We start from the raw sequence: 18,979 nt of genomic DNA, 5'->3' as shown, positions 1-18,979 counted from the left end.
GATTCTATACAGTGGAATACTTATATGGCTATTATGAAAAAATGGATGATTTTTGCTGAGATTTTGCATGAGATTTGCTGATATGTGGATGGATATGGAATGAATTAGGCTGAGCGAAATGTCAGAGGGAGAAAGATAGGCATATAGCATGATCACACTCACATGGGGAATATTGAAAAAGCAGTATGGTAATAATTCAAAGACAGTAGAGATGAGAGCCTGGAGGACCGCTCATGGTAGGAAGGTTGCCACAAATATTGGATGTGAAATTAGGGCAGAGAAGGGACCCCCCTAAGATCACTATGGACAAGAACTGAGTGCTAACAGGAGGTAAATTGATATACATAATACCCCTTAAGTAGCAGTATTGTAAACCACAGTGAAAGAAAAAAGGGAGAGAGGGAGTTGAGAGAGAGAGGAGAGAGAAAAAAGAAAGGAAAGAGAGAAGAAAAGAAAAAAATGTCTCATACAGGCAGGCAAGGGGGAGATGGTGGGAAACATTGGCAGGGATATGTGCACTGGTGAAGGGATGGGTGTTGGACATTTTATGACTGAAATTTAATCATGAATAACTTTATAATTATATATCACGATATTTAATTAAAATTTATTTTAAAAAATAAACAAATGAGCATGCTAGGTTTCAGTAAACTTTAAAAATAGGCAGTGTGCTGATATCTGATGTTCCTGAATGTATCTACAAGTGTGGTTACATTAGTAGTCATGCCTGAAGTCTGAAGAAATGTTATATATTTAATGCTTTTCTCTCTTTAATATACCAGCAATGAACCACCAGAAAGTTGCTATTAACTACACTCTAGCATTAAAAATAAACTAAAATCTTGGGGCTGTTTTTTTGGTTTTGGAGGGGGGATGTAATTTTTTTTTTAATTTTTAATTTTTAATTATGAGAACAAAGATGCAAAGAAAGAGGACAAGGTAAAGTTACAGTGGAAGGATAATCACCCGTAAACAGAATTCTCAGAAATCCCCTTGCTGATATCTGAACTTTGAACTTTCAGCCAAAGAACATTAAGAAAAATAAAACAGAACCCATGTACAATTACTTTGTCCCACCAGTCCCCAGATTGTAATACATAATATTTCTTAGCAGCACACAAAGTAATCTAAAGCCATAAAACTTATGTAACTGCTTAAATATTGAAGGCAATACATTTCCATGCACATGCATATTAGTTTAACAAACTCAAAAGTGGGTTTTTCTTAAGGATTAGAGTCAAAGGAGCACAGTAAAAATGGTATTAGAGTGGCAATTATTGTTTGCATAGGCCCACCAAAATATGAAAGACATGGAAAGGAAAAGCCTTGGCCTAAATACAAGGAGACCCTACCCCTGAAGTTTCCTGGCATAAGACCAACTCTAGGCTCCAGGAAAACTAGTTTATCCAATCCAAGTCATTGTCTGTAGTGCCATTACACTTTTATTTTTCACACAGTCTCTGTTGTTGGTATCATGTTTCTGTATTAAAGATCCTGGAATCTGCATATTCTACATTGCAGTCAGGATGGTGTGGAGCGTCCTCTCATTTCACTTCACAATTAAAGGACAATGCAGAGAGCCCTGTCCTGTAAGCAGGATGTTGTTGTTGTCTTCTTAGTGTTAAAGGAAGTCTTTTTTGAGCAGGTTGATGTCAGAGCAGTGGTAGGGTCTTCCCTGGTAGAGGATTGCTTTCAGGTGTTGTTATAAAAAACCTTGGATGTTTTGTAGATAGCTTCCCTGGTTTAGGGGGTGAATGGAGGATGCCCATTCTTGTGAGGCCTGTGACTGGTCATTATATCAATGTTCAGGGTGTAAGGTCCCATTGCACTACAAGATTCGTGTGTTCCAATCTCTATTATGTGCAAAGCATGTTCCTACCAGCGGCACTATCATTCTGGCCCCTTAAGAATATTTTATTCTTAAGCACTGCTTTCCAAAATGCAAAACTTTATTTTTTTATTTGTATTTTTTTTTTTGGTTTTGGGGCCACACCCGGCGGTGCTAAGGGGTTACTCCTGGCTGTCTGTTCAAAAATAGCTCCTGGCAGGCACAGGGGGGAACCATATGGGACACCGGGATCCAAACCAACCACCTTTGGTCCTGGATCGGCTGCTTGCAAGGCAAATGCTGCTGTGCTATCTCTCCGGCCCCAAAATGCAAAACTTCTAAAAATGACTAAAGAGAGGCAATTAAGCTCCTCTAAGCACAGATATGGAAGGTGGCATGTGCCCTGCTTACAGCTCTGGGCAGTGATTCTAGTAGAGCCCCAGGCTCCCAACATTAACAGACACCCATGAGAACCCATGAGAACTCCTTGTTTCTGGGCCCAAGACAAGAGGTAGAACTAACCGTCAGAGGGGAATGTGAGTAAGACAGGAAAAGAGCAAAGTTCCAATGCAGATGGGCAGCATGTCATTGGATGCTGGTCCTTCCATTACTCTAGACTCCTTGGTACCTGTTTTGCAAGTACTTCCTGTGGACAGTCCCTGGTATGCTAAAGTGAGTTTCTGGGAAAAAGAAAAAAAATCCCAAGGACATCTAAATATATTCATTTCTAAGTATGATTCCAATGGAAACTCTGTGTGTACTTTCAAAGCTATTTAAGGCTCTTAAATCGATGGAGTCTCTCCATCGGACATGCCCCGCTTCATATTCCAAAGCAACAACATCTGGGATGGGACTCCAAGTTAGGAAGATTCTGGGTGTGTTGAAGTTACACTTGAGGCGTGATGGGAGAAGGGAAAAGTCCATCTTCTTCACAGCACAAGAATGTGCCATGAGTCAGCCCTGGAGGCAGACTAGACCTTGTGGAGCCAGTCCACTGTGCCATGCAGCTCTCCGAGGTAACACTCCAACTCCTCTGGGTTCCCAGGATTGTTTACCAAATAGGGCTCATCTCAACGACACCATGAAATACAAGTATCTGATAGCAGTTCTAACTGGAAATGAGCAGCCAAGACAGAAAGTCTTTAAAAAGTACAAGAAAATGTTGGGTTTAACACTCAAGTCCAAATTTTTTACTTATGTCCAGTCATCAAACAGACAACATGCTGGGAGGGAGCCAGTTCATGCTGGGAGGGAGCCTTGTTCAGTCTTGGCAAGAAAAAGCCAAACTGTCATAGCTCAGAGTAGGTTTGGTTTTCCCAATCCCCTGAATCAGGACTCTGCTGTGAAACATGCAAAGGGAAGAAGTGGGGACGTCCTGAGAATCCCACAATGTAGTTACTGAATGTGGCCCCCAGAGCAATGCAGTTAAGTGAAGAATCACTCCTCCTGCTCAGGTATAGTGGAGGGCCCTGTCCCCGAAGGCAAATGGGTCTTTCCAATTCAGGAATGATAAAGGGGGCAGAGCTACCTACCCCCACCTCAGTGCCTGTGCAGAAGAGCTTCTTCTCTGGACACCACCAGGGCTTCCTTCCCTCATCTCACTCAAACAGGGTGAACACCAAAATGTATCCACTGCATCCCAAGTGCACCCACAGACCTGATTCATTCTAACCACTCTAGAGTTTGGTAGAAACTTTGTTCTTTTTAATGAAACTTCCAGTGACCTAATTCATCTCTTAATGTTCAAGGTCTTACCTTCTGCTCTGTTGTTCTGTTCTCCTATTCTTCCAGCTCGGAGGAGAGGAAACTGGTTAATCACTTATGATTAAGGAATAAGTAACCAAGGGGACTACAAAATAGTAATATTTAATCTAGTGCCCAAGTTTTTTTCTTAGCAGCAAATTAAGAGAAAGAGACAATCAGAGAGATACAGAGCATGCTCTATAGCACTCTGCTGCTCCATGGGACTGAGGGAGAAGGCACTCTGCAAAAAAAAGAATTACTAATTGTATTATTCCCTAACCAAAGGCAACCATGACTTTCTTACAAACAACAGAAATCTATAACTCACCAAAAGCAAAGGATGTGTGATCAAAGAACATCAAACCCACAATTCTATAGGGAATGACTCCAAAAAAGCTGGATTATTTTTCTTCTCTTAAAAGCTACTATTATTTGAGATTGCTGAATCCAGGACAGGAAAACATCCAGCAGTTTCATTTTTCTGTTTGTTTTTAACCAACCAGGCCTAAATAGAGTTAGTTGTTGGAATGGGCAATCTCAATATTCCTTAAAGGAGACTTGCAACGTTCTTGCCACAATGATCACACACACACATACAACACACAAACACATACCCTTTTCCTGGTGCCAGGACTCTAACAAATTTTAGGTTCCATAGTAATACTTGGTACACAACATGCAATATTTCAAAAAGATTTTTCACAGATTCCTATTAACAAAGCACTCTTTGTCAAAGACAAGCAGCTTGGGTAATTAACAGCACTCACCTTACAAAAGTGTCACCAACATTAAAGTGAAGACAATGAAAGCAAACAGTATTAAATTATAAAAATATTTTTTCATAACAGCTCACTTCATCTTTTACAACTTTGACACTAGGTGGACAGAAAATAAGTATGTAAAACACCTCCCTGGCGTGACTTAGCAGCTGGGGTGCTGAGCAGGGGACCATCTCCATCACACTTGCAGCACACCAGTCTGATTGGCGCTTCCACATCTCAAGTTTAATGGCAAACAAACTAGTGCCCAGTTATTTGTCCTATTCTTATCTGTGAAATTAGGTTAGATCTTTGACCTTTCTTGAATTACTATTTGTTCAAATAGATTATGACCAGCTATTGCTTTTGACATTCAAGTAAAGGATGAATTCAATTAATATTTATTGAGCACCAACAGAGTTCATGGAACTCCCTAGTAAATACGAGAAAATGCAGCTCTTCATGTTTGTAGTGCAGGCGGGATAAGATCACATCCTGGGAACTATTAGATATTGCTGAGAAGGGAAATTGTATTACTTAAGAGAATTGATTATGACAATTTAGTTTGAGATTTAAATTTTCTATTTAAAATAAATTTTTCTAAATTTAATTGTTAAATATTCTTGCTGCTACTAGTAACTTTTCTTTAAATCAGTATACTGTGCAAACTTACCTCAGTAAAATTTAATGCATTTTAAAGGTCATCTTAGTTTTTGTGTTTGATTTGTACTTAGATTAGACAAGAGATATCACTCTATAACAAGCCTCTTTACTTTCCTACTCAGTACCAGTGTTGCTGTCAGTGGTGCTTGGAGGCTATAATCAGATCAGTGCTGGTTGTTTCCAGCAGAGCTTGCAAAACCATGTAGTATATGCCAGGGATCAAACAGGGCTTCTACATGCAGGGTATGCTAGTTGAGCTTTTCCTTTAGCCCAGAAGTAACCTTTAGAGTGAAGAACAGTTTTAAAAGATAATAAACTACCAGATAAACAGAGGCCCTAGTCTTACCTTTATATAATATAAAGTGTAATATCACTTTTTAACTCATTTTATCTGGATTTTACTGAGTGGGCAGCTTTGAAGCACCTGTCAGATACTGTGGCTGCACACCTAAAGAATTTAGTATAAGAGAATAAGCTGTGACTTTAGCATGTAAGGAGATTGGTGGAGAACATGGTCCTGTGTGTTACTTCTTTTATGTGTATGTATTACAGCAGTAACAAAACATATTCCTAATTTACAGAGAGAATTTTATAATCAGAAGTGAACTGGAGAGAGGAAGCCACAGGCTAGGGATCTGTTCTGGAAGCAATTCTAAGATTCTAGACAAACTGTCCAGTGAGCTCTGGCTGAGAGGGTCTCAACACTAGTGACTGCATAGTCTTCCAGAAAATTGTGGCCCTAAATGCAAAAGGGAGGAGATGATTTTCAAAAAGAAACATTGGGGGTTGAACGTATTGGAAATACAGAGCAAGGATTCAAGAGTAACTTACAAGCTATCATTTATACTGTATTGCTTGGAAAGGCTGACAACTTAGATACCATGCAGCAAGTGAGAGTGAAGAATTATGAATTATTAGGTGTATGGGACATGGAGAGGAGTGACTGGTTATGGGCTCAGGTGTCCTTAATTGCCTCAGAATGGAATCTAGGCCAAGTATTGTGCCCAGAAAGGGTAATAAAGTCAACTCCTGCCCTGAGGCACTTTTCTTTTTAAATTTCTTATCTAAAGCATTGTGATTTACAATGCTTTACAACTCACAGTTGAATTTTTAAATATAAAATGTTTCAGTACCAATCCTACCAACCAATATCAACCTTCCTCCACCACTGTTCCCAAGTCCACCCCATGCCACCACCATCCTATGCCCCAGCCTGCTATCATAATAGGCCTAAGTTTGGTTGGTGATTTCATTGTTGTTGACTCTACGGCTTGGATACTTAGTCCACCCTTTTTTAACCTCATCAATGCATCTGAGTGGCCTTGGTCCCTGTCCCTCGTTATTTCACATTTGTCTTTCTCCTCCACTCAATTTCTTTCCTTCTTACTATACTCTGAGGCACTTTTCTAAGGAGGTCAAACTACTGACATAAACTTTTAACTGTAGACTTACACTTTTTCAAAGCAATATGAGGATTTAAATAGTTTTATAAAAAGTACTGGTCAGAGTATTTGGCAATAGAACATGAATAAAAATGAGTCTTTATAAAATTTATTAAAATGCAAATTTTTATGTTTTCTTTTCTATTTTTGTTTGGACAACTTCAATCTTTATTAGAAAAGAAACCAAAAAATATGGAATGCTTCATGAATTCGCGTGTCATCCTTGTGCAGGGGCCATGCTAATTTTCTCTGTATCGTTCCAATTTTAGTATATGTGCTGCCGAAGCGAACACATATTTTATTTTTTTAATTTATTATTATTCTTGTGACCCAAAAATAAAAAAAAAAGAGACTCTTAATTTATTATTATTCAAAAACACTTGAATGAGACCAAGAAGTCCTTTGTTGTAATGGAACATTAAATTAGTGCTACACAAACTCAAATACCTTGGAGTCAACTTAACTAAAGAGGTGAATGATCTATACAAAAAACCTACAAAATCCTGCTTCAAGAAATAAAAGAGGATACAAGGAAATGGAGACAAATACCTTGTTCATGGATTGGGTGGATTAATATAACTAAAATGGCAATACTCCCCATTATACATTATACAGTTTTAATGCAATTCCTCTAAGAATAGCCATGACATTCTTCAAAGAAGTGGATCAAACACTCCTGAAATTCATTTGGAATTTCAAGAATAGCTGAAGCAAACCTTAGGAAAAAGAAGATGGGAGACATCACTTTCCCCAACTTTAAATTGTACAACAAAGCAATTAAAACATTAAAGCATTAAAACAGCATGGTATTGGAATAAAGGCAGACCCTCAGATCAGTGGAATAGATTTGAGTATTCAGAGAATCACCCCCAGACACAGTCAATTAAATTTGATAAAAGGGCAAGAAATACAAAATAAAGCAAGGAAAGCGTCTTCATCAACTGGTGTTGGAACAAGGGGTTGGTTGACTAGGGAGATGGAGCATATTGGTGGTGGGAATGTTGTATTGGTGAAGGGGGATTTTTTTTTTATATATAACTGAAAACCAACTACAAACATGCTTGTAATCATGGTGCTTAAATAAAGGTATGTATTAAAAATAAAGTTCTTTGTTATGACTGGACAGATAGTATCAGGGTTAAGGCACTTAATTCAAAGTGGCCCATTCTGGTTCTCTCCATGGTACCATATCTGGTCTCTTGTGCACTGCTAGATGTGTCACTCACCCTTAACCCTCACTGCCCATAATAATAAAATACTTTGCTTAGATGACTCAAAGAGATGAAGTACAAGATTTGCATATGGACATCTGTTCCCAGGACTGTATGGTTTCCTAGCACCAGGCCAGTAGTGAGCCCCAGACATTTTTGTCTTTGGGGGGCCACAAAAATGGTGCTAAGAAGTTACTCCTTCCTCTACATTCAGAAATCACTCCTGATAGGCTTGGAGGACCATAGTGGGATGCTGGGGATTGAATCCAGGTCAACCAGGTGCAAGGCAAAATGCTCTACCCTGTGCTATCACTTCAGCCTCCCAAAATTTTTAAATAAAATACTTTGTTTACCATTACTATTGGGATTACCCTTTCTTTAAAATTTGTTGGTCACCTGCAGTGACACTCAGGTGTTATGCTGGCTCTGTGCTCAGAAATCACTCCTGGCTTGGGGGACCATATGGAATGCCTGGGGATTGAACTGCTTAGGTCAGCAGCATGCAAGGCAAATGCCCTACTGCTGCGCTATCACACCGGCCCCTGAGATTACTTATTTTGATTTGGATCCTCCAAACTATAAGAGTCCTGGGACCCCTATCTAAGATTATCTAGTTATCAACTATTGTTAAGTGCAAGAGTCTGAGGATGTGTTGCTACTTAGGCACTGTAATCTCGGGGGGGGGGGGGCACGGTTTGTGCTACCCCAGCTGTGCTAAGGATCAGGCCTCCAGAGCTGCATCCTAGGATAATTCAGGTGGGAAGGTGAGTGGATAACATTTCAGCTGCATATAAAGCCTTACTCTCCCTGTAATAATCATCTTCCTGCTGTACTGTCTTTCTGGCCCCATCAATTTTGTTGTTTGTATGAAATGCATTTCTGAATTTCAAAAAGATCAGTTTAAAAAATGCTTTTAATGGAGCAAGTATGGAATTGTTTACTGTGCAGTGGTAGAAATAAAAATCTTAATCTTACAGGAAGGGCATTATCTCTGTAATTTTTATATTAAGCACCATCGATGTACATGTTCTATATTTGTAATGTTAAAGTCTAAAAACAAAATTTCTGGTAGTTTATGACTGAATAAGTACATTATTGATCTACCTACTAACTATAGACTAATTCATGCACATTTATAGAATTTGGCTTAAAGAAAACCTTTTATATTTTATAATTGGGTTGTATCAATTATGATTTTAAGTATATAAGCATGATAATTCATGTGGGTGGGCTTATAATGAACTACAAAAATACCATAAAAATTATTGGGTTTTTTTTTTGGTTTTGGGTCACATCCAGCAGCGCTCAGGGGTTACTCCTGGCTCTATGCTCAAAAATCGCTCCTGGCAGGCTCAGGAGACCAAATGGTATGCCAGGATTCAAACCACTATTCTTCTGCATGCCAGGCAAACACTTTACCTCCATGCTATCTCTCTGGCACCGACCTGTTTGTTTTTAAGAGTACAGTTCAGTGGAACTGTCACTGTCAGCTATGATAAGGAACCTTTATTCACCCTTTATTCATATTTGCATAGTTTTATATTTTTCACAAGACTCTTGTTTTCTTTAAATTAAATCTGATAATCACTGAAGTCTTCATTATCGCTTTATGGCACAGGACATATATAACTTTGCCATCTACATGGGGATAATTGATAATCTAAGTGTTTTGTAATTTTTCAGGCTTGGCACCAAAAAAAAAAACTATACAAAATATTGAATATTTTTGTTACATACATGATCCTAATTGTAAAATAAGGCTTCAGAACCTAATAATGTTATATATTATTTTACAGATTAGGTAATGTATAGCTAAGATACTAAATAATATTTAGATTTGAAAGTATAAATAAGTTCATATTATAGTGGGTTACAGTGTATAATTTAGATAAAATTTCTGTAAGATGTGCTGTTTCATACAAGTAAACATTGCATTTGCCCATAGTAGATGAAAAGCCTGTTGGTTCCCAAACCAGTACTATATGAGCTCAATTTATCAGAACCTCATACATGCAAGGTAATTGATATTAATAAGACATTCTAAAAGGGCACAGCTTTTAACTGAAAAACTAGAAATACTTAAAGAGTGATCATTTTTTTCTTCCTAGTGTTCTTTTAGATAATGTTTGTTCCCATTATCTTCTATTTGTTAGTTTAAATTACTGGCAGGTGCCTAAATCGTTATTCATTCATTTAATAGAATTAAACTTTTGTGTGTGTGTGTGTGTGTGTGTGGTTTTTGGGTCACACCCGGAAGTGCTCAGGGGTTATTCCTGGCTCCATGCTCAGAAATTGCTCCTGGCAAGCACAGGGGACCATATGAGACTCCGGGATTCGAACGGATGACCTTCTGCATGAAAGGCACGCCTTACCTCCATGCTATCTCTCTGGCCCCGAATTAAACATTTCTATTTGATGTCCCTTCTTGTGACTTAGCACCACTGGTTTACATGTCATTTGTCAAGGTTTTTTTCCCCTTCTATTTGCAAACACCAAACACTATTCAGGAACACCAGATCTGCTCCTGATAATACTTAACCAACTTATTGGGTAGTTCAGTTATATGACTCACTGGTAGTGGTGGCCAATGGGACCACCACAGCAGTGGTCAGTGCCTTCAGGGCTATACTCCAGGAACCACATTGTGCCAGGGATAGAACTTGAACCCTTGAATATGTAAAGCATGGGCTCTAGTCCTGTTTTGGGGGATTTGGGGATTGGATATAGTGTTGTATGCTTCCACCAGTCCTCAGAATTTCTGAATTCACTTCACACTATATGTGGCCAGATAGTGTGCACCTGACACTTCTGTTCTGAAGCAGGTGAAGCTGTGCTGATTAGCCCAGTGGTGCTGGGGACCATCAGGACCACAGATATACTTAGGATACACTGAGTTTCTTTATTGAACTGTTGTATATTCCACAAAAAGGATATTCTTTTAGTGAGTTGTGTCTAAAATCTAGGATACTTTCTCCTTTTAAAATATTTTATCTTGGAACTACAGTGATAGAGCAGTGCGTATGGCTTTTTACATTGCACATGGCTTACCAGGGTTCAATCCCTGGCCCTTAAACAGGCTTTAAAAGTTGATTGGCTTGGGATAATGGTGGAACTTCCTGATGCCTGGTCCCCCAGGCCTGCTATAGTGTGGCCTCAAAACATAAATAAGTAAATAAATACAAAAAAGGAAGGGGGGAAGAGAAACCAAACCATTTCATATGAAACAGTTTAGTCACTGTTTGAAATTACATGAATTGAATTAATATATCAGTAATTCTTAACATGTGGGCCTGGACCAGCACTGACATTACAAAAGCTTTCTAAAAATCTAAATTCTTAAGCCCAGCAACAACAACAACAACAACAACAACAAAAAAAAAACCCCCACAAATTTGTCCTAGACGAAAAGTATTTCAAAGAAAGATCAAATCAGATTGAAATTGTGATGCTCTGTACCATTAAGATTGTGGCCACAAAAATCCAAATGAGATCTTTTATTCCTTAGAATACCACACTTCCAAATTCTCTCATACATTCCAGCACCAGCCACTTACAGTTAGTAAATTTTTTACTAATAGATAAGAGATATAAATTAAGCTTAAAAATATTTTTCATGATAAGACAAGTAGAAGCTAACATAAGATATTAGAAGAACTGCATCAGAATTTTTTCCCTTTCTAGTATTCCCATCACTAAAAGTAGCTTTGTTTACATAAATGGGCTGTTCAGAATGTTATGGATATTTCCTGTAAAATTTGTTTACATAGCACATTTTTTCTTTTTCTTTTCTTTTTTTTTTTTTTTTTTTTGGTTTTTGGGCCACACCCATTTGATGCTCAGGAGTTACTCCTGGCTATGCATTCAGAAATCGCTCCTGGCTTGGGGGGACCATATGGGATGCCAGGGGATCGAACCCCGGTCCGTCCTACACTAGCGCTTACAAGGCAGACACCTTACCTCTAGAACCACCTTCCTGGCCCCGCACATTTTTTTTTCATACTGTTCAACTTTGCGGGGGGTGGGGGGAGATAGCAAGTTTTGCACACCCGGTGGTGCACTGAATTTACCCCTTGACACTGTGCTTAGGGATCATTTCTGTGGGATCAGGGGCCCACATTGGATGCTGGGGATTAAATCTGGGTTGGCAAGGCAAGCACTCTACTCACTGTACTGTTGCTCTGGCCTTTCAATATTTTTTGCTGTAAATTTAAAGTCAACACGTAGGCATTTTAAATCACTAAGTATAGTAATAAAATGACAGCCAAGGGGCCGGCGAGGTGGTGCTAGAGGTAAGGTGTCTGCCTTGCAAGTGCTAGCCAAGGAAGGACCGCTGTTCGATCCCCTGGCGTCCCATATGGTTCCCCCAAGCCAGGGGCAATTTCTGAGCGCTTAGCCAGGAGTAACCCCTGAGCATCAAACAGGTGTGGCCCAAAAAACCAAAAAAAAAGAAATGACAGCCAAATTAACAAACATTTCTAAGAGACATTTATAACAACATGGTATCAAATTGATTCTTAGCCAATGATCTAAAAAGAAATGTCCATCTTATAAGGTTATGATGGTTAAAAGTTATATATGTAATGTGATTAGAATAGTACCTGTCATGTAGCATAGGGATGCAAAATAAAGTGAGTAGTAGTCCAGTTTTTTTTTTTTAAGTGGTTTGTACATACACTAGAAGCTTGGGGATAAAATGTTTCTGCAGTGGGACCAGAGTGGTGGCACTAGAGGTAAGCATCTGCCTTGCAAGCAGTTCAATACACCTGTGTCCCATAAGGTCTCCCCAAGCCAGGAGCGATTTCTGAGTGCACAGCCAGGAGTAACCCCTGTGTATTAAATGGGTGTGGCCCCCAAAAATGTTTCTGAAAAATTATACAAAACTGGTATGCTCAGTGGGAAAGAGAGTAGAATAGAAGGGTGCATGTATTTTAGTATCAGCTTTTGGATCTAGAGAAATAGTGCAGTGGATAATACATTATGCACACAGTTGATTCGGGTTTGATGCCTGGCATCCTATATCATCTCCAGGCCCTGCCAAGATTGATTCCCTGAGCACAGGGCAGGAATAAGCCCAGAGCACTGCTGGATCTGACTCCAAAACTAAACAGAAAGCCACATGCCATTAAAATACCATGTTTCTATAATTTCTGAGATTTAAGATGAAAATCTAAGATGAGAATCTAAATGTCTTTTTTTTTTTTTTTTCCAGATTGTCCTGCTGAAGCACCAGTGTCCAATGGGAATACAACTGCAGTGCCTGCCCTGAATGATGATCTAGACATCTTTGGGCCAATGATTTCTAATCCCTTACCAGCAACTGTCATGCCCCCAAATCAGGTATGTACTAAGAATAATTTTACATGACTGTTTAATTTTGAAAAGTTTTAAAATTAATTTTGAAAGACTGTATCTGAGCAGTTACTACTTTGAGTTTTCTGTTCTTTAGACCTATGCTTGCCAGTGTTCTTTTCAAATAACATTTCATTGTAATTCACTCTCTTCATTTGTTTCATATTGTCCATGGTTCCTTTCTTACTATAAAGCAAATTGAATAAGTTGCAAAAGCCACCTGCCGCCTGTATATGCCAGAAAGCATCCAATATTTATCATTCAAAGTTACCAACTTGTATTTTAGGCCAATTACAGTGTGTAAAAGGAACAGACAGGAAAATGGAGACATTCTTTTTTTTTTGTTTTTGGCCACATCCATTTATGCTGAAGCGTTACTTCTGGAGTTGCTCAGGGGACCAAAGAGAATTAAAGGACCGAAATTAGGTTGGCCCAAGCACAGCACCCACTATACTAAATTAGTCCTGCCTCCAAATAATTTCTTCATATCTGAGATCAACAAGCTCATTTAAAACTGTGATTTTTGGGCCCGGAGAGATAGCACAGCGGCGTTTGCCTTGCAAGCAGCCGATCCAGGACCAAAGGTGGTTGGTTCGAATCCCAGTGTCCCATATGGTCCCCCGTGCCTGCCAGGAACTATTTCTGAGCAGACAGCCAGGAGTAACCCCTGAGCACCGCCGGGTGTGGCCCAAAAACCAAAACAAAACAAAAAAAAAAACTGCGATTTATAAATATAAAGTAGGAGATACTAGTAATTCTCTATCTCCACTGAGCCATCCTCAAGATTATATCTCCATTTCACTACAGGAAAAAGTAAAACCAAGAAATGCTAGCAAATTCACTACTCATTTTTTTAAGGAAACAATACTGAACTTTTTCTTAATGATTTGTTGTTGTTGTTTTGGGGGTCACACACAGTATCGCTCAGGGTTTACTCCTGGTCCTGCACTCAGAAATCACTACAGGCAGTCTTAAACACCTTACCCTACCTGCTATGCTATCTGTTCCCTTCTTAATGCTTTTTTTAGAGTATGTATACTACATTATTGGTGACCGGAATTTTTGAAGAATGAGAATAGTGGCTTTTTTAATTGCCTTAATGTTATGTAGATTTTTTGCCTTTGTTCCTTTTTTAATTGTAAATTAATATGTAAATATGGCTTCAGGCTTATCGATGTGTTAATGACAAATTATAATATAAAGTACATAGCATAATTATTTGATGTCCATTGTGAGTGGATTTCCAAATTAACATACCTGTAATATTACTTATTTACCTTATGCATATATGTATGAGGACACTTTCTTAGCCAATTTTATTCCAGCAGAGATATACATTAGGTAGAGTGTTTGTCTTACATATAGCCAACCTGCATTCGATCCCTACCATCATGTATGATCCTCAGTGCACAGAGCCAAAAGTAAACTCTGAGTACTGCTGGATGTTGCCTAAAAAAACTACAACAAAATTTTATTTCAATAGAATAGTATAACTACTATGATTTCCATGTTATACTTTACATTTTCAACCCTTATCTTACAATTATATTTTTGGTTTTTTTGTTTGTTTGTTTGTTTGCCACTCATCCCTTGTCAGTTACCATACAGATTTGTTTGTTTGGGCTTGGCTTTTTTTTTTTTGATACCACAAACAGATGTAACTATTGGTATCTATCTTAAAGATGAAATATATGGACTTTCAGTAATAGAGTTAATCTTCTCTTAAACATACAACTTTAAGATCCTTTGTATCCATATATCCTTATATCCTTTGTATCCTTATAACATGTTGAGGTAAAGCATTTTCTCCAGATAAACTAAGTCAAATGAGAACTATTTTAATAATCTGATTGTGAATTTATATCACCATGGGCATGCATATGATAATAAAAAGTTTACACTTTTATAAACTTATACAATATTGCTTTGTAAAGTATTGACAGTCAGAATAAAATAACAGTTCTTTTGTCAGGCATTCTAGTGTAATGCTGTTTTAGCTACTAGACTTCTTTGGGTTCCATTGAGAGTTGATTTGCAAACTGCCTAGAGAATTGATCTGCACTTCATTGTACTTTTTATGTCTGTTTTTCAGTATCAAAGCAGCAAGGGAGTATTGATTCCTATATTCTTTCACTTTTGCTTTTATTTTTTGACCATTGTATACTATTCCTAGAGTATAATCTCTAGGAAAAGATTTTCTAAATCATATGACTATAAGATAGACTGGTTTTGCTGTTTTACTGTTTGGCTTTTTTGGTCCTCACAGGGAAGTAGAGAGACTCCACTTACAGGTGTACTTGTGTAGTGAGCCTTAAGCAGCTTAGTTCGAGTCCCCAATGATGACAAAGATTTAAATCAGGTACCATAGAAAGTTCAGAGACTAAGACTAAGAGACTAAGACACTTGCTTTGCAAGGCATCCTAATCCGTTTTTATCCCTAGCACTTGCATATGGTCCCTTGCTAGGGCCCTGAATACTGCTAGTTGTATAGCCTGAATATAGCTAGTTGTATAGTGAATAGCCCCTGAATGCAGTATTCATATAGTTGTAGTCCAACATGGTTACTAAGTAATGGTTATTCAATAGTTGTAGTCCAACATGGGGGGTATGGTGTGGCAATAAACCATTTATTTCCTGTTTATACCAGTAGTATCTACACCTATGCAGCACTATGCATGGCATGTCCCTTAGCTCAGTCAAAGAACCTTGGCTAAGGGATTCAGTAACCTCTTGAAGTATAAAATGATAGAAAAGGCTGTTCTTCTATCTTGGAGCTATAGTGCTGGCAAATGGAGTGCTAAAAATAGATAAGACATTTGCTAATACTCATGCTATTTGGCTATAGACTATCCATTGATTGAACCATGGTCCTTTCTAGATCAGCCACGTACAAGGCAAATGCCCTACTGCTGTGCCACTGCTCTGGCCCCAATAAACATTTTTAACTTCATTGTACAAAAGCACCTGTTATGTTAATGAACCAACTCTATAAGTCTTCTATAGTCTGTCTCATAGAAGAGCCATGAATAGTCCTTTAGAAAAACAAAATAAGACAAATGGCCATTGTTAGATTCTCTTACAGTTGTAGCTGTAGAAATGTTTTTAGTTCTGAGGATATCAAGTCCTTAAAGCAATAGTTGTCTAAGAATGGTTGTCTTCAGACAGCAGTTATTATTGAGCCCATTATTGAATGTTTGATAGCTAAAACTAATCAGACTATCAGATAAACACAATTTTTTTTTGTTTTGTTTTGGGGCCAATCCCAGCAATGCTCAGGGGTTACTCCTGGCAGGCTCAGGGGATCATATGGAATGCCAGGATTGAACCTGGGTCGGTCACATGCAAAGCAAATGCCCTACTCAACTGTGCTATTGCTTTGGCCTCCAAACAAACAAACAAAAAAAATTAATGAAAAAAATCTACCTCATTACACGAACAAATTTCAGAACAGGTAAAGTTATACCACAAAACCTAGATGTGATTGTTTATCTATCTCTTAAAGACATCATTTACCTTTATTTTTTTTTTAATTTCTAAATTGATAATTAAGGGAATTCCATTAAGGGAATTTTAATGGAATGTCCCATCTTGTTTTGGTATTTGTACCAGGGGACATCCTCCGTACCAGCAGCTGCCACTCTATCTACAGTAACTTCTGGGGATTTGGATCTATTTACTGAGCAAACTACAAAATCAGAAGAGGTGGCAAAGAAACAACTCTCCAAAGACTCTATCTTATCTCTTTATGGTACAGGAACTATCCAGCAGCAGAGTTCTCCTGGTAATACATTTTGAAATGTGGTTTTCATTGAATTACATTGCTATGTCATTTTTTCAGTTTATTGTTAGCTAACTTCCGAGCGGAAATAAAGGAATCATTAAAATTAAAAACATAGTTGATTCACAAAACTTTATTCATTTTGAATTAAATTGTTCACATATCACTCATTATTTTACAAATAGGTAGGACATACCTTTCACGAATTAAATTTGACAGTCACTTTGCATATATAAGGTATTGTCTCCACAATAAGCAATCTGATACATAGGGTTTTTTTTTAAAGATAATTAAAACTCACAATAAGACTACAGTTTTAATCTTACAGACCACTTCCTCTAAATTGAGCTGCATTTTTCATATCATCTAAAGTCTGACATCCCACGAGATACAGAGTATTTATTTGGTAGTGGGAAACATTGTTTGAGTTGGCCTGTCTGAGCAGTGAGACAAAAGATTTTGCTAGTTCAGAAAGCCAGTAAACTTTTTCTTTTATAGAGGTGAGTGCAGCTGTCTGCAATTGTCTGTTTCTTCATTTTCTTTTTCCCTTTTAGGTGTGTTTATGGGACCCACCAATATACCATTTACCTCTCAAGCACCAGCTGCATTTCAAAGCTTTCCATCAATGGGAGTTCCTGTGGCTGCAGCTCCTGGCCTTCTAGGAAATGTGATGGGACAGAACACAAGCATGATGGTGGGCATGCCCATGCCCAATGGGTTTATGGGAAATGCACAAACTAATGTTATGCCACTTCCTCAAAATGTTGTTGGCCCCCAAGGAGGAATGGTGGGACAAATGGGTGCACCACAGAGTAACTTTGGTCTTCCACAAGCTCAGCAGCCCCAGTGGAACCTTTCACAGGTAGGGATCATTTGTTCTCCAACTTTGACAAAGGATATTCTCTAAATGGTTTAATTTGTATTTACCTCTAATATTTCTGCACAATGTGCAATAAGAGAAACGGTCTACAGATTACTATGAAGTTTTTATCAAGGAAACAATTGAGGTATTTTTATTTGATTATATTGTTTTTATTCATTTGTAGCAGTAGCATCCTCAGAGGGTTCCTAATGGCATGATTTTATAGTCTACTTAAACTTATCTTCCATTATTTTTTCTAAAAATACCTCCTAGTTCAGGAGTTCCTCTAAGAGGTAAGCACATCATATTTGGTTAAGGTTTATCTGCCTTTTCTCTGGCTCTAAGTTAAAAGTTTTAGGCTAGGGTCATATTTCTGTTCTGCTGTGTTGCCTTAAGAGTATTCAAAGAATAATCTATATATTTGTCACTTTGTAACATCTCATGAATGTGTCAAGTTATTTGACTACCACTAGTTAAAAGATTATATATGACATTAGAGTCTACTCTGAGAATTAAAAAAATGTTTAAGTAACAAATGTCAGTAACTTTTTGTAAAGTCAACAATGAGTTTATGCTACTTTTACTACCAGAAGTGTTTCTAAGTATACCTGTAGTAATTATGAAGAAGAATCTCTTTCAGATACTTGTGCTTGATTAGTTATAATGGCTTTTTGCAAATTAGAGACAAACTTAAGATGCTTATATACATATGGTTCCAGAAAAAAAATACATGTACTATTATCACTTTTATAATGAAAATAACTCTAGATGTCTGTAGTTAGATAAGAAAAGAAGGGGGCCGGAGAGATAGCATGGAGGTAAGGAGTTTGCCTTTCATGCAGGAGGTCATCGGTTCAAATCCCGGCGCCCCATATGGTCCCCAGTGCCTGCCAGGAGCAATTTCTGAGCCTGGAGCCAGAAATAACCCCTGAGCACTGCCGGGTGTGACCCAAAAACCACAAAAAAAAAAAAAAAAAAAAAAAAGGTTTGCTTTATGTCATAGTATTTAGAATATTCATAAAATAGCTATGAATATAAAATATACAGATAAAATTTAGAATTTTTGAGTACTTTTCAGTTTTGAATGGGTAGGACAAAATAAATCTAGAAATATGATGATGATGATGATGATGATAATAATAATAAATAAAGAGCTATTTTGTTTCTGTTGAGAAATAATTGTATGGTAGTCTGCTTTACCGTAGTGCTATAACTGATTGTTCACATTGATGGAGAATGCTTTAATTGCTCTTAAACTACAGTAACTGACTAAATCAACTTAAAAGGTAGCTTAGAATAGAGTAGCTATTAAAATGTCTAGCTGTTCTAAAGAAAGAATTAAATG

The 18,979-nt window shown here is 37.8% G+C and overlaps 1 protein-coding gene and 1 non-coding gene across 3 annotated transcripts in view; one reads left to right on the top strand and one right to left on the bottom strand.

Annotated features, from left to right (window-relative positions):
* The window catches only part of SMAP1 (small ArfGAP 1), a 108,314-nt gene that overhangs the window by 88,353 nt on the left and 982 nt on the right, over nucleotides 1-18,979 (top strand). For both annotated transcript variants that reach the window (XM_049776890.1, XM_049776889.1), the window contains 3 exons: nucleotides 12,855-12,982; nucleotides 16,604-16,775; nucleotides 17,327-17,634. In XM_049776890.1, coding sequence (XP_049632847.1) covers nucleotides 12,855-12,982; nucleotides 16,604-16,775; nucleotides 17,327-17,634 — 608 coding nt within the window. The remainder of the gene's footprint in view (nucleotides 1-12,854; nucleotides 12,983-16,603; nucleotides 16,776-17,326; nucleotides 17,635-18,979) is intronic.
* Nucleotides 6,621-6,727, bottom strand: LOC126015061 (U6 spliceosomal RNA). The gene has a single exon (XR_007497963.1). It is a non-coding gene; the product is annotated as a U6 spliceosomal RNA (small nuclear RNA).

This window comes from Suncus etruscus, chromosome 7, assembly GCF_024139225.1.
Source record: "Suncus etruscus isolate mSunEtr1 chromosome 7, mSunEtr1.pri.cur, whole genome shotgun sequence".
In the NCBI taxonomy this organism is placed as follows: domain Eukaryota; kingdom Metazoa; phylum Chordata; class Mammalia; order Eulipotyphla; family Soricidae; genus Suncus; species Suncus etruscus.
This window is presented reverse-complemented; position numbering and strand designations above follow the sequence as displayed.